The sequence below is a fragment of the Caretta caretta genome, chromosome 5 (genome assembly GCF_965140235.1).
Source record: "Caretta caretta isolate rCarCar2 chromosome 5, rCarCar1.hap1, whole genome shotgun sequence".
Lineage (NCBI taxonomy): Eukaryota > Metazoa > Chordata > Testudines > Cheloniidae > Caretta > Caretta caretta.
In genome coordinates, this window is record NC_134210.1 from 92,734,537 (window position 1) to 92,747,078 (window position 12,542).

Below are 12,542 nucleotides of genomic sequence, written 5' to 3' on the forward strand. Positions count from 1 at the left end.
AAAGCTCAAACATCCAAGACGGACATAATTGGTGTTATTATTGTGGTGAGCTCTGCTCCCCTTATGACAAGAAGAGGAGTTTGTTAATACTGTATATGTTGTTATTCTACAGCTAAACTAGACTGGAGCATGATAAGCAAGTTGCCCTTGACCTTGTGAATGTCCGGTCAACGTGGGTCCAAACCAAAACCTTTGATCCAAACCCTCTCAAACTTCTGGGAAACTTGGATCCAGATCTGGACCTGAACCTTTTGTCTGTTCCATAAATCTATAAAGATCCAGATTAAAACTTCCCTTTCATTCATACATACAGAACAAGAGAGGCAACATGGCTTTTGTAAAGGGAAATCATGCCTCACCAATCTATTAGAATTCTTGGAGGAGGTCAACAAGCATGTGGACAAAGTGATCCGGTTGATAGAGTATACTTGGACTTTCAGAAAGCCTTTGACAAGGTCCATCACCAAAGGCTCTAGAGCATACTAAGCAGTCATGGAATAAGAGGGAAGGTCCTCTCATGGATCAGTAACTGCTTAAAAGATAGGAAACAAAGGGTAAAAATAAATGGTCAGTTTTCACAAAAGAGAGATAAATAGCAGGGTCCCCCAAGGGTCTGTACTGGGATCTGTGCTGTTCTAACATATTCATAAATGTTCTGGAAAAGGGAGTGAACAGTGAGGTGGCAAAATTTGCCAAAAATACAAAATTACTCAAGATAGTTAAGTCCAGAGCTGACTGCGAAGAGTTACAAAGGGATCTCACAAAACTGGGTGACTGGGCAACAAAATGGCAGATGAAATTCAGTGTTGATAAGAGCAAAGTAATGCACATTGGAAAAAATAATCACAACTATACATACAGAGTTGTGGGGTCTAAATTAGCAGTTACCGCTCAAGAAAGAGATCTTGGAGTCATTGTGGATAGTTCTCTGAAATCATCCACTCAATGTGCAGCAGCAGTCAACAAAGTGAACGGAATGTTAGGAACCATTAAGAAAGGGATAGAAAATAAAACAGAAAATATCATAATGCCACGATATAAACCCATGTTACACCCACACCTTGAATACTACACACAGTTCTGGTCACCCCATCTCAAAAAAAGATATTAGAATTCAAAAAGATGCAGAGAAGGGCATTGAAAATGATTAGGGGAATGGAATAGCTTCCATAGGAGGAGGGATTAAAATGGCTGGGACTGTTCAGTTTAGAAAAGAGATGACTAAGGGGGGATATGATAGAGCTCTATAAAATCATGAATGGTGTGGAAAAAGTGCATAAGGGTGTGTTAATTACCCCTTCACCTAACACAAGAATGAGGGGTCACCCACTTAAATTAATGAGCAGCAGATTTATAACAAAAATAACAAAGGACTGCTTCTCACAACGCACAGCCAATCCATGTAACTCATTGCCAGGGGATTTTGTGAAGGCTAAAAAGTATAAATGGGTTCAAAAAAGAATTAGGTAACTGTGGAAGATAGTTCTATCAGTGGCTATTAGCCAAGATGGTCAGGGACACAAACCCATGCTCTGGGTGCCCCTAAACCCTTAAGTGCCAGAAGCATCTAGCACTGGCTACTGTCCGAGACAGAATACTGGGCTTACAATCATAGAATCATAGAATCATAGAATATAAGGGTTGGAAGGGACCCCAGAAGGTCATCTAGTCCAACCCCCTGCTCAAAGCAGGACCAATTCCCAGTTAAATCATCCCAGCCAGGGCTTTGTCAAGCCTGACCTTAAAAACCTCCAAGGAAGGAGATTCTACCACCTCCCTAGGTAACGCATTCCAGTGTTTCACCACCCTCATAGTGAAAAAGTTTTTCCTAATATCCAATCTAAACCTCCCCCACTGCAGCTTGAGACCATTACTCCTCGTTCTGTCATCTGCTACCATTGAGAACAGTCTAGAGCCATCCTCTTTGGAACCCCCTTTCAGGTAGTTGAAAACAGCTATCAAATCCCCCCTCATTCTTCTCTTCTGCAGGCTAAACAATCCCAGCTCCCTCAGCCTCTCCTCATAACTCATGTGTTCCAGACCCCTAATCATTTTTGTTGCCCTTCGCTGGACTCTCTCCAATTTATCCACATCCTTCTTGAAGTGTGGGGCCCAAAACTGGACACAGTACTCCAGATGAGGCCTCACCAATGTCGAATAGAGGGGAACGATCACGTCCCTCGATCTGCTCGCTATGCCCCTACTTATACATCCCAAAATGCCATTGGCCTTCTTGGCAACAAGGGCACACTGCTGACTCATATCCAGCTTCTCGTCCACTGTCACCCCTAGGTCCTTTTCCGCAGAACTGCTGCCTAGCCATTCGGTCCCTAGTCTGTAGCTGTGCATTGGGTTCTTCCGTCCTAAGTGCAGGACCCTGCACTTATCCTTATTGAACCTCATCAGATTTCTTTTGGCCCAATCCTCCAATTTGTCTAGGTCCTTCTGTATCCTATCCCTCCCCTCCAGCGTATCTACCACTCCTCCCAGTTTAGTATCATCCGCAAATTTGCTGAGAGTGCAATCCACACCATCCTCCAGATCATTTATGAAGATATTGAACAAAACCGGCCCCAGGACCGACCCTTGGGGCACTCCACTTGATACCGGCTGCCAACTAGACATGGAGCCATTGATCACTACCCGTTGAGCCCGACAATCTAGCCAGCTTTCTACCCACCTTGTAGTGCATTCATCCAGCCCATACTTCCTTAACTTGCTGACAAGAATACTGTGGGAGACCGTGTCAAAAGCTTTGCTAAAGTCAAGAAACAATACATCCACTGCTTTCCCTTCATCCACAGAACCAGTAATCTCATCATAGAAGGCGATTAGATTAGTCAGGCATGACCTTCCCTTGGTGAATCCATGCTGGCTGTTCCTGATCACTTTCCTCTCATGCAAGTGCTTCAGGATTGATTCTTTGAGGACCTGCTCCATGATTTTTCCAGGGACTGAAGTGAGGCTGACTGGCCTGTAGTTCCCAGGATCCTCCTTCTTCCCTTTTTTAAAGATTGGCACTACATTAGCCTTTTTCCAGTCATCCGGGACTTCCCCGGTTCGCCACGAGTTTTCAAAGATAATGGCCAATGGCTCTGCAATCACAGCCGCCAGTTCCTTCAGCACTCTCGGATGCAACTCGTCCGGCCCCATGGACTTGTGCACGTCCAGCTTTTCTAAAAAGTCCCTAACCACCTCTATCTCCACAGAGGGCTGGCCATCTCTTCCCCATTTTGTGATGCCCAGCGTAGCAGTCTGGGAGCTGACCTTATTAGTGAAGACAGAGGCAAAAAAAGCATTGAGTACATTAGCTTTTTCCACATCCTCTGTCACTAGTTTGCCTCCCTCATTCAGTAAGGGGCCCACACATTCCTTGGCTTTCTTCTTGTTGCCAACATACCTGAAGAAACCCTTCTTGTTACTCTTGACATCTCTGGCTAGCTGCAGCTCCAGGTGCGATTTGGCCCTCCTGATAACATTCCTACATGCCCTAGCAATATTTTTATACTCTTCCCTGGTCATATGTCCAACCTTCCACTTCTTGTAAGCTTCTTTTTTATGTTTAAGATCCGCTAAGATTTCACCATTAAGCCAAGCTGGTCGCCTGCCATATTTACTATTCTTTCGACTCATCGGGATGGTTTGTCCCTGTAACCTCAACAGGGATTCCTTGAAATACAGCCAGCTCTCCTGGACTCCTTTCCCCTTCAAGTTAGTCCCCCAGGGGATCCTGGCCATCCGTTCCCTGAGGGAGTCGAAGTCTGCTTTCCTGAAGTCCAGGGTCCGTATCGTGCTGCTTACCTTTCTTCCCTGTGTCAGGATCCTGAACTCAACCAACTCATGGTCACTGGCTTGATGGACTATTGGTCTGATCCAGTACGGTCATTCTTATGTTCTCATATAAAAATGCGTAACGGGGTCCCTGCAGGGCCTTCCTGGCTCCTACCGCCGCTGGACTGCAAAAGTCACACAAAGACCTTGGTGCAGTGATTTACACCTGGTGCTTTTATTTACAAGCTATGCTCCCACCGTACACATAGTCCCCTTCTTACAGTCCACTGTGGGGGGGGGGGCACCCCACGCGCTCTCGCTCTCTCTCTCCCCCCCCCTCCCTCACTGCCTTTCCTCTACTGCAGCTTCCCTCTTTCTGCTTCCTTCCCCTGGGGCTCTTATCCAGCCCCAGCCTGATGAGGCAGCAGCTGTTCCAGCTTCCCCAATCAGAGCCAGGTGATCTACCCAGCTCCAATTTACCTCCCGTAATTGGAGCTGGAGTAACACAGGGTTGGCTAAGCAGTTTTCTGCTTAGCACCCTGTCACACAGTAGGTAAGTAGTTCCAGATCTGAACTTTGCAATGCAGGTCCACCAAACCTCACATCTGAAACATGCACAAAGTTTACAGAATTTTGATCTAGATATTTGCAGATGCTAATGTCCAGTAGGTATCTGAGTGGCTGACTACTGAGCTGCTTTAAACATGGCTACAGCCAACCTGCAATATATTGTTATGAAACCATTACAAAACTATCACAGTTTGAGCTGGAAAGTATCCAAATCTATGAAAAGCAATTCATCCAAACTCAACACCTCTACATAGAAAACAATACTAGGAGTTCCAGAGTAAAACAATTTCTGAACTGAATAGTTGAGGTTAAATGATTGAGCTTGCAAGATCTTTAAAAGATTTCAAAACCAGAATGTATCTCAAAGACATTGGCCTTTTCTTTCAGACAGAGAGAAAATAAAAACTCTTTAAAATTGTAAGTTACTTTATTTTGTGTTTCCAAATTAGGTCCTGCCAATAGTGATTTTCTTCAGCACAGTCATGTCTATGCTTTACCATGTTGGATTCATGCAATGGCTCATTAAAAAGGTACCATGGCATGGAATTTTGTTAATGCTTTTTATTTGAGATATTCAAGTATTACACAGCTGTTGCAACCATAGAGTCAAATTGTGGCATTTTTTTAATGTAATATTTATCATTTTTAGGTTGGTTGGATAATGCAAGTTACCTTGGGGACATCTCCTGTTGAGTCCCTAGTAGCAGCTGGCAATATATTTGTGGGACAGGTGAGTTATGAAATAGAAAAATAGGCTAGTACCCTTAATCACCCACCTATTAAAAGACAGAAATCCTGGACAGTGGAAAGTGAAATACCACCATTTAATGAGCTTCTGTTTCCAACAAACATCCCTTCTCTGTGAAGTTAGGACTCTAATGCACCAGGTGCTTGGTTTTTTGGAAGCCAGAATTCCATCAGTTTATAAATCAGCAATGACACACAATCAGGTAAGTGCTGAAGGTTATACCATGTTCACAGATGAAGCTCTGGCATGAAGCTGGGAGACAGACCCCCCTCAAGAGGGCAGTAGACTAGTCTAAAAATAGGAAGAAAGCAAAAAAATAAAAAACTGGTAGAAAATGAAAATAGGATAAGAAGGGGGGGGTGGGAAGTGAACAGAAACAGAAAAGGGCAGGAGAGAGAATGGCAGAAAAATAAGATAAGGGGTTAACTGTGAGGACATGGCCCAAAGGCATACAGGACAATGGAGATTCCAGTAAAAAAAGAAAAAGAAAAAAAACAGATTAGGAACCACTACATTACAGCAACCAAGAAATGACTTTCAGCCAGGCAAGGTGGATGTCCAGCACAATTGCACTACCTGAAAAACAGCACTTAGCTTTGAGAAAGCCCCATGCATATTCAGAGCATTCATCAGCACAAACATTAACTGTCTGATAACACCAAAGACACGCTGATAGAACTGTGTATTGCATTAATTCATAAAATAACTTGTCACTCTATGAGAGTTTATACCAAAATTATTCATTTGACAGTTGCTTCTCATTTTCAGACAGAATCTCCTCTTCTAGTGAGGCCCTATTTACCGTATGTCACCAAGTCTGAACTCCACTCGATCATGACTTCAGGGTTCGCAACCATCGCTGGCAGTGTCTTAGGAGCATACATTTCTTTTGGGGTAAGGAGAGGGAAATAAATCATGAAAATATAGTGCGTGTTCAAATCCCCTATACATGTTGCACCTGTAGCACTCCTAATTCCCTTCAGGGTATTATGGATTCAAATTCAAACAGCACTTTGAATCAGAAAGGTGTCTGTAGCTGAGATTCCTGACCAATCGTGGGTTTAATGCTTCCATCAATGTGTCCAAGGTTTATATGTGTAATTCCCATTATGACTACAAGGAATTCTCTATTTTCATATGTGTATGGAAGACTAAACCCATTGATTTGACGTTTAGTGCAGCATTCAGTAGCAGAAATGTTTACCTCGGTAATATAGAGATTCATCCAGCTTCAGTGCAGAGGGAATAATGGATGTATTTATATTTATAGTTTACATGCAGTAGGAACTGGCATAGTGGAATATACCCACGGTTCAACTGCTCCAGGATCCTGGTAGTGACCTCAACCAGATATTTCAGAGATTTATTATTATTTAGTTACATGATGGTAGCACCTAAAGGTCCCATTCAGGATTGGGGCCCCTTTGTGCTAGGCAATCATATAAAAAGACACTTCCCACCCCAAATTGCTTACAGTCTAAACTGACAAGACAGACAGATGAGGGAAAGGGATACAACATACACGCAGAATGATCAGGCTGACTATGGAACTAACTTGATGTTTGTCAACCCATTAAAAATATACATTATAAGGGCAGTGTGAGGGGAATTGTTCAATAGGACTAAGGGAATAGGAAAAGGAAGGAGGGGATTCAAGACACTGCAGGAGGTGAAGGATGAAAAGATGCAGGTGGGGCTGTGTGGGAGAAGGTGGAAAGAATATAGGCAGGAGGAGGTCAGGCCAAACAATCAAGAAGGAAAGAACGTCCAGAGTTCCAGCTGAGGAATGCAGTCTGCTGACATCACTGCTGTCCAGGGGCTTTGAGGCTACGTGGTCTGATTCTCACTCCCCCATTGCTGATTTTGCCACAGCTTCTGCCAGTGGGAGTCACTGCTCCTGAAAGCTGGCTTCACCCTCAGGAGTGCTACTCTTCCTCTCCCTAGCCCACCTCGGTATTTGGGACTTGGTGCCACCAGATTGGGATGGGTGTTATCACCAGAGGTAAACAGGTGGCCTTCTCCATACTATTCACTATTTTGTATCCCTGTATCATACTGCTGCTTACTCTTCTCCCGGATAAACAATGCTGGTTCTTTCAAGCTCTTTTTGTATGAAAAATCGTCCAGGCATCTAATGATTTTCATTGCCTTTCTCTGGAATTTTTGTTGTTGTTTCTATGTGCTGTTGAGATGAATTGACCAAAACTTATTTTCTGGCATCTGGAATTCCAGGTTTCAGCATCCCATTTACTAACTGCTTCTGTGATGTCAGCACCAGCATCACTGGCTATCTCCAAACTATTCTGGCCTGAGACTAAAATACCCCAAATAACTCTGAAGAGTGGTATAAAAATGGAGAAAGGGTAAGTAGATCTATGCCTAGAAACAGCAATATACATAGGTGCTCAAATATTATATTGATGAGAGCTGTACACTGCTTTTGCACACATGACACTAATTACACACTGAGCTGTACAGAGGTTTAGCTGTCCCACTGGCATTTTCACAGAGACAGAACTGCAAAAGTCCAATACAATTCTACAGGATGTTTTTCTATTTGTTTATTGTTGCCTTTGCTTTACTCAGAAGCACTTACTAAATGTCTGTAAGCAAAAGCGAAGGTGGGTGGATTATTTTGCATACAAAAATCAGAGCATTCAGTGCATATAATTTTTGATCAAGAAAATCTCTGTGGAGGAGTGCAAAGAGGCAGAAAATGCAAGGAGCCTCTCTTCATCAGCTTGCACCTTTGTGTAAGGCCTGACCTTAACCCTGTGGTGAGAGCATAGTGCCTACACCTTCATTCCTGCAGGCATGAGCAGTGCCCAGGCCTGATCCAAAGTTCACTGAAGTCAATAGAAAGAGTGCCGCAACTGACTGTAGAAGGCCTTGGATCAAAGCCCCAAAGAGCCAGGGAAGAATGAGGAGCATGTTCCACTCTTTCCAAGGATGGCAAAGCTTGAGGCCATCCTCAAGGTCACTTTCTAGGATCTCCTGGGAGGAATTCTGAGTCTGCCAGAATTTCTCTTAGAGGCTTCATTCACATGGGGCCCCTCTGCAACCCCTCCAGAACACCTGAGAGCGCCAGGTGGGTGTCCAGTGATGTAAATAGCTAGTTTATAATCAACTGCAGTGTAACCTTTACTGTTTCTCAACTTGTCCGTGAACTGGAAAATGTCTCTTTTTGTTTTCTTTGGTAAAGAGACTCAAAAAACCTACTGGAAGCTGCTAGTCAGGGTGCCTCTGCCTCCATCCCATTGGTGGCAAACATTGCTGTGAACCTGATCGCCTTCCTTGCTTTGCTCTCTTTCGTTGATTCAGCACTGTCTTGGTTGGGGAATATGTTTAACTATCCACAGCTGAACTTTGAGGTATTGTCCTCATAACTTTTTTTTCATGATTTGTCTTTCTTAAAGAAAAATGCCAGTGATTTTTTTAATCAAACATTGTATATTTAAATATATATTTCTTTTAAAAAGAACTCCTTTAAATCCCTGTATAACAAGATAATCTGTGAAAATACCTGTTGCAACGTAAACATTCTGTAGCCATAAATGTCTATGACTTCACCCCAAAGAGACTGCCATTTTGTGCAGAGTGAGTTTGCTTTAGCTCTAGTCTGTGCCAGAGCTACCTTCAATGAATAGAAAAACCAGAAGAGCTATTTGCATGCACCAGCCACACAATTAACACTTCACTAAACACCCACAATGCTTTCGCTTCAGACCACTGCACTGAATCTTTTATCCTTACCTAGGCAAAGCTTGTGAGGGCTATGTTACACAAGAACTGGCACAGCAGCACAGTGATAGCATTATAGTGTAGACATTTACTACAGTGATGGAAGGGGTTCTTCTGTCACTGTAATAAATCCACCTCTTTGAGAGCTAGGTCAATGGAAGAATTCTTCTGTCAACCTAGCAGTGTCTACATCAGGGCTTAGGTCAACTTAATTACATCGGACAGGGGGTGAAATTTTTCACAGCCCATAGTGGTGTAGTTAAGGTGACCTAACTTTCCAGTTTAGACCAGCCCTTCCACGGGGAAAATCAGGTGTATCAGAAACTGCACTTAGTTCCTAGTTTAGACAAACTTGTGTTAGCTGAGTTTGTAGATTTTTATTGTAAGACATACCTATATCTTTTTTGCTGGGCTAAGAGTCTTTTTAAACCAGATTGTCTCTGGCCTGGTCTACATGCAGTTTTTGAACAGGTATAGCTATTTTGGTCGTGGGGGTGATATTTTTTACCAAAATATTATCAGCCTAAAAGTGCACAATTATACTGGTATAAAGTTGCCTTGTACTAGTCTAGCTTATTCCTCTTCCCATACAAGAATAAGAAGAATACAAGGAGGGAGTATATGGCTTAACTATACCAATATAGCTAAAGCTGTACATCTTTTATATATAGACAAACACTGTGTCTACCCTAGGTGGTGGTCAACATAGTAGTTAAAACATGTTAGTTAACATTTTTTAACACTCATTTTCTCAGTGTAGCTTTACCAGATTATGTCAGATGAGAAATTAACCCTCCATCTCTCTTACCAATTCCCTGAACCACAGCCCCCATTTTAGGCCACAAGCCAACAAAGCTTTTAAGCATGTGTTTAACTTGAGGCATAAAATTACACTATATGCTTAAGTACTTTGGTTGGATCTGAGTCTTAAATTGCTACTTTTGTGATAATTCAGGTAGACCTTACCATTAAAAATCCCCAGACTATTAGAGAGAGAGCAGCAAGATGCCAAAAACTATTTTTGTATACTTTTTTAAAAAATATGTAGAAGTTTATTTTAAAGAATTTAGCAGATACCTTCATTCTTTGATTGACGTTTTCTTTTGTGATTATCAAATATTTGGGCTTGTGCACCCGGCCCTCCTCTCTGTCTTGTATATTTTGCAGATCATTTGCGCTTATGTCTTCATGCCATTTTCTTTTATGATGGGGGTAGACTGGGAAGACAGTTTTATTGTCGGTGGACTCCTCGGTTACAAGACTTTCTTCAATGAATTTGTGGCTTATGAGCGTCTTTCAACATTGATCCACTTGCGGGAGAAAGGTGGGCCAGTGTTCATTGATGGCGTGAAGCAATATATGACTGTGAGTAACATTTTCTAGTCTACTGATTTACTGGGCCCAATTCTTACCTGATGGCACTCCACTGATTTTAGTGGAATCACAACAGGGATGAATATGGCCCATTACTTTGACATTTTTTCTTGTGTTAAATCTCTTTTTATCTTTCCCCAATGGACCTCAAGTACTGAAGTTCAGCCTTCTCCAGACCCTGCTATGTTCTTGCAGCCGTGCCATCCTGGGCTGAGAGCATGTCAGATCCCACAAGCCAGACAAGGTCAGGCCTGGTCAGTTCTAGGATTAAAGAACTCTAAGGAAAGCCCAGTGTGCTGCAGGAAGTGGTATTAAAGACTAAGGTCTTGTCCCTATTGGGAATTTGTCCTGACTCCAGTACTGAATGGCCAGGCACAAATGTAGCTACACTAGTTGGAAGCCCAAGTTCATGGTTTGCACCAATAGGGCCTGGCTTGGTTCTGATTGGTGGAATCAGGGCAAATCGCCAAGATAGACAAGACCTAGTTAGGTGGCAGTTTTCTTTCTGAGTGGCGCTGGTCAAATAAATTTAGAGAAAACTTTTTCCGGTAAAAATTTTCCCAATAGAATTTCTGGTCAAAATGAGAGAGAGAAAGAGAGCCCCAGGCACCTCAATGCTGATTAGGGCATTCACTGGGGATGTGGGACACCCAGGTTCAAGAACCTGCTCTGAATCAGGGAGGACTCTCTCATGTGTTTTATGTGAAAAATTTCAAGTGTCTCATTTTTGTCCTTCATGGGAACAAAACTATATGTCAAAACTGCAAAATGTTTTCAACAAAACAGAATCCTTGTTTTCTGGCCATCCATGCTTATGAGCCATTATTGAATCTGTGACCCAGTGTTGTGTGATACTGCCGGTGCCCTCTCTTCAAATAAAATTTAAAATTGATATCCTAACCACTTATGGTCATTAAAGATCCCATGGATTATTTTCCAACAGCAGAGTTATTAACCCATTGTACCCTAGCAAAGAGCAGTATGTGGCTCTAAATCTCTGGGTGAACCTGAACTTTGAAAGATGGATGCTGTTGGCTATCTGGTCACATCTCACTTTGTTGTTATCATCTGTGACACAGAAGAGCTACTTTCACTATTATTGGTTCATAGAGGGAGTCAAACTAACTCTCCTTGGTAAAGATCTTGAGATCCTCACATGAGAAAATAATAATCATGCACAGCACTCATATAAGAATTTGTATCCATAGGTTTCAAAGCACTTTGCAAAGTATCATTTTCCCCCTCACTGAAGGTAGATTTGAGTAAAATAAATATCACACTCATTTTACAGATGTAGAAACATGGGAGGCTCAGAGGTTAAGAGATTTTCCCAAGGTCACAGACGGAGGGAGTGGCAGAGCCACAGAGGAATTAGTGATGCAACCACATACAAAGGTTGGAGGGAAGGGGGGGAATCAGGAATGGGACTGCATTAGTCTTGCATCTGCATTGAGAGGGACATATCCCTTTCATCCTGCTGCACCTATGCTGTGGTGCAAAGGATTATTATTATTGCAGGATGACAGGTTTCAGAGTAGCAGCCGTGTTAGTCTGTATCCGCAAAAAGAAAAGGAGGACTTGTGGCACCCTAGAGACTAACAAATTTATTTGAGCATAAGCTTTTGTGAGCTACAGCTCACTTCATCGGATGCATGCAGTGGAAAATACAGTGGGGAGATTTATATACACAGAGAACATGAAACAATGGGTGTTACCATACACACTGTAACAAGAGTGATCAGGTAAAGTGAGCTATTACCAGCAGGGGTGGGGGGAACCTTTTGTAGTGATAATCAAGGTGGGCCATTTCCAGCAGTTGACAAGAACATGTGAGGAACTGGGGGGTAATAAACATGGGGAAATAGTTTTACTTTGTGTAATGACCCATCCACTCCCAATCTTTATTCAAGCCTAAGTTAATTGTATCCAGTTTGCAAATTAATTCAAATTCAGCAGTCTCTCGTTGGAGTCTGTTTTTGAAGTTTTTTTGTTGAAGAATTGCCACTTTTAGGTCTGTAATTGAGTGACCAAAGAGATTGAAGTGTTCTCCGACTGTTTTGTCCCGTCCCCCGCCCCCTCCCGCTCTCCTGCTGGTAATAGCTCACCTTACCTGATCACTCTCCTTACAGTGTGTATGGTAACACCCATTGTTTCATGTTCTCTGTGTATATAAATCTCCCCACTGTATTTTCCACTGCATGCATCTGATGAAGTGAGCTGTAGCTCACGAAAGCTTATGCTCAAATAAATTTGTTAGTCTCCAAGGTGCCATAAGTACTCCTTTTATTATTGCAGGAGTTGGACATCGCCAGTAGCAATTTTAAGTGTGACCTGATGA

At 42.6% G+C, this 12,542-nt stretch overlaps 1 protein-coding gene across 1 annotated transcript in view; it reads left to right on the forward strand.

Annotated features, from left to right (window-relative positions):
• The window catches only part of SLC28A3 (solute carrier family 28 member 3), an 83,708-nt gene that overhangs the window by 60,602 nt on the left and 10,564 nt on the right, over positions 1-12,542 (forward strand). Inside the window, exons 9-14 of the mRNA XM_048851515.2 lie at positions 4,791-4,871; positions 4,991-5,071; positions 5,858-5,983; positions 7,322-7,452; positions 8,292-8,460; positions 9,998-10,195. Coding sequence (XP_048707472.2) covers positions 4,791-4,871; positions 4,991-5,071; positions 5,858-5,983; positions 7,322-7,452; positions 8,292-8,460; positions 9,998-10,195 — 786 coding nt within the window. The remainder of the gene's footprint in view (positions 1-4,790; positions 4,872-4,990; positions 5,072-5,857; positions 5,984-7,321; positions 7,453-8,291; positions 8,461-9,997; positions 10,196-12,542) is intronic.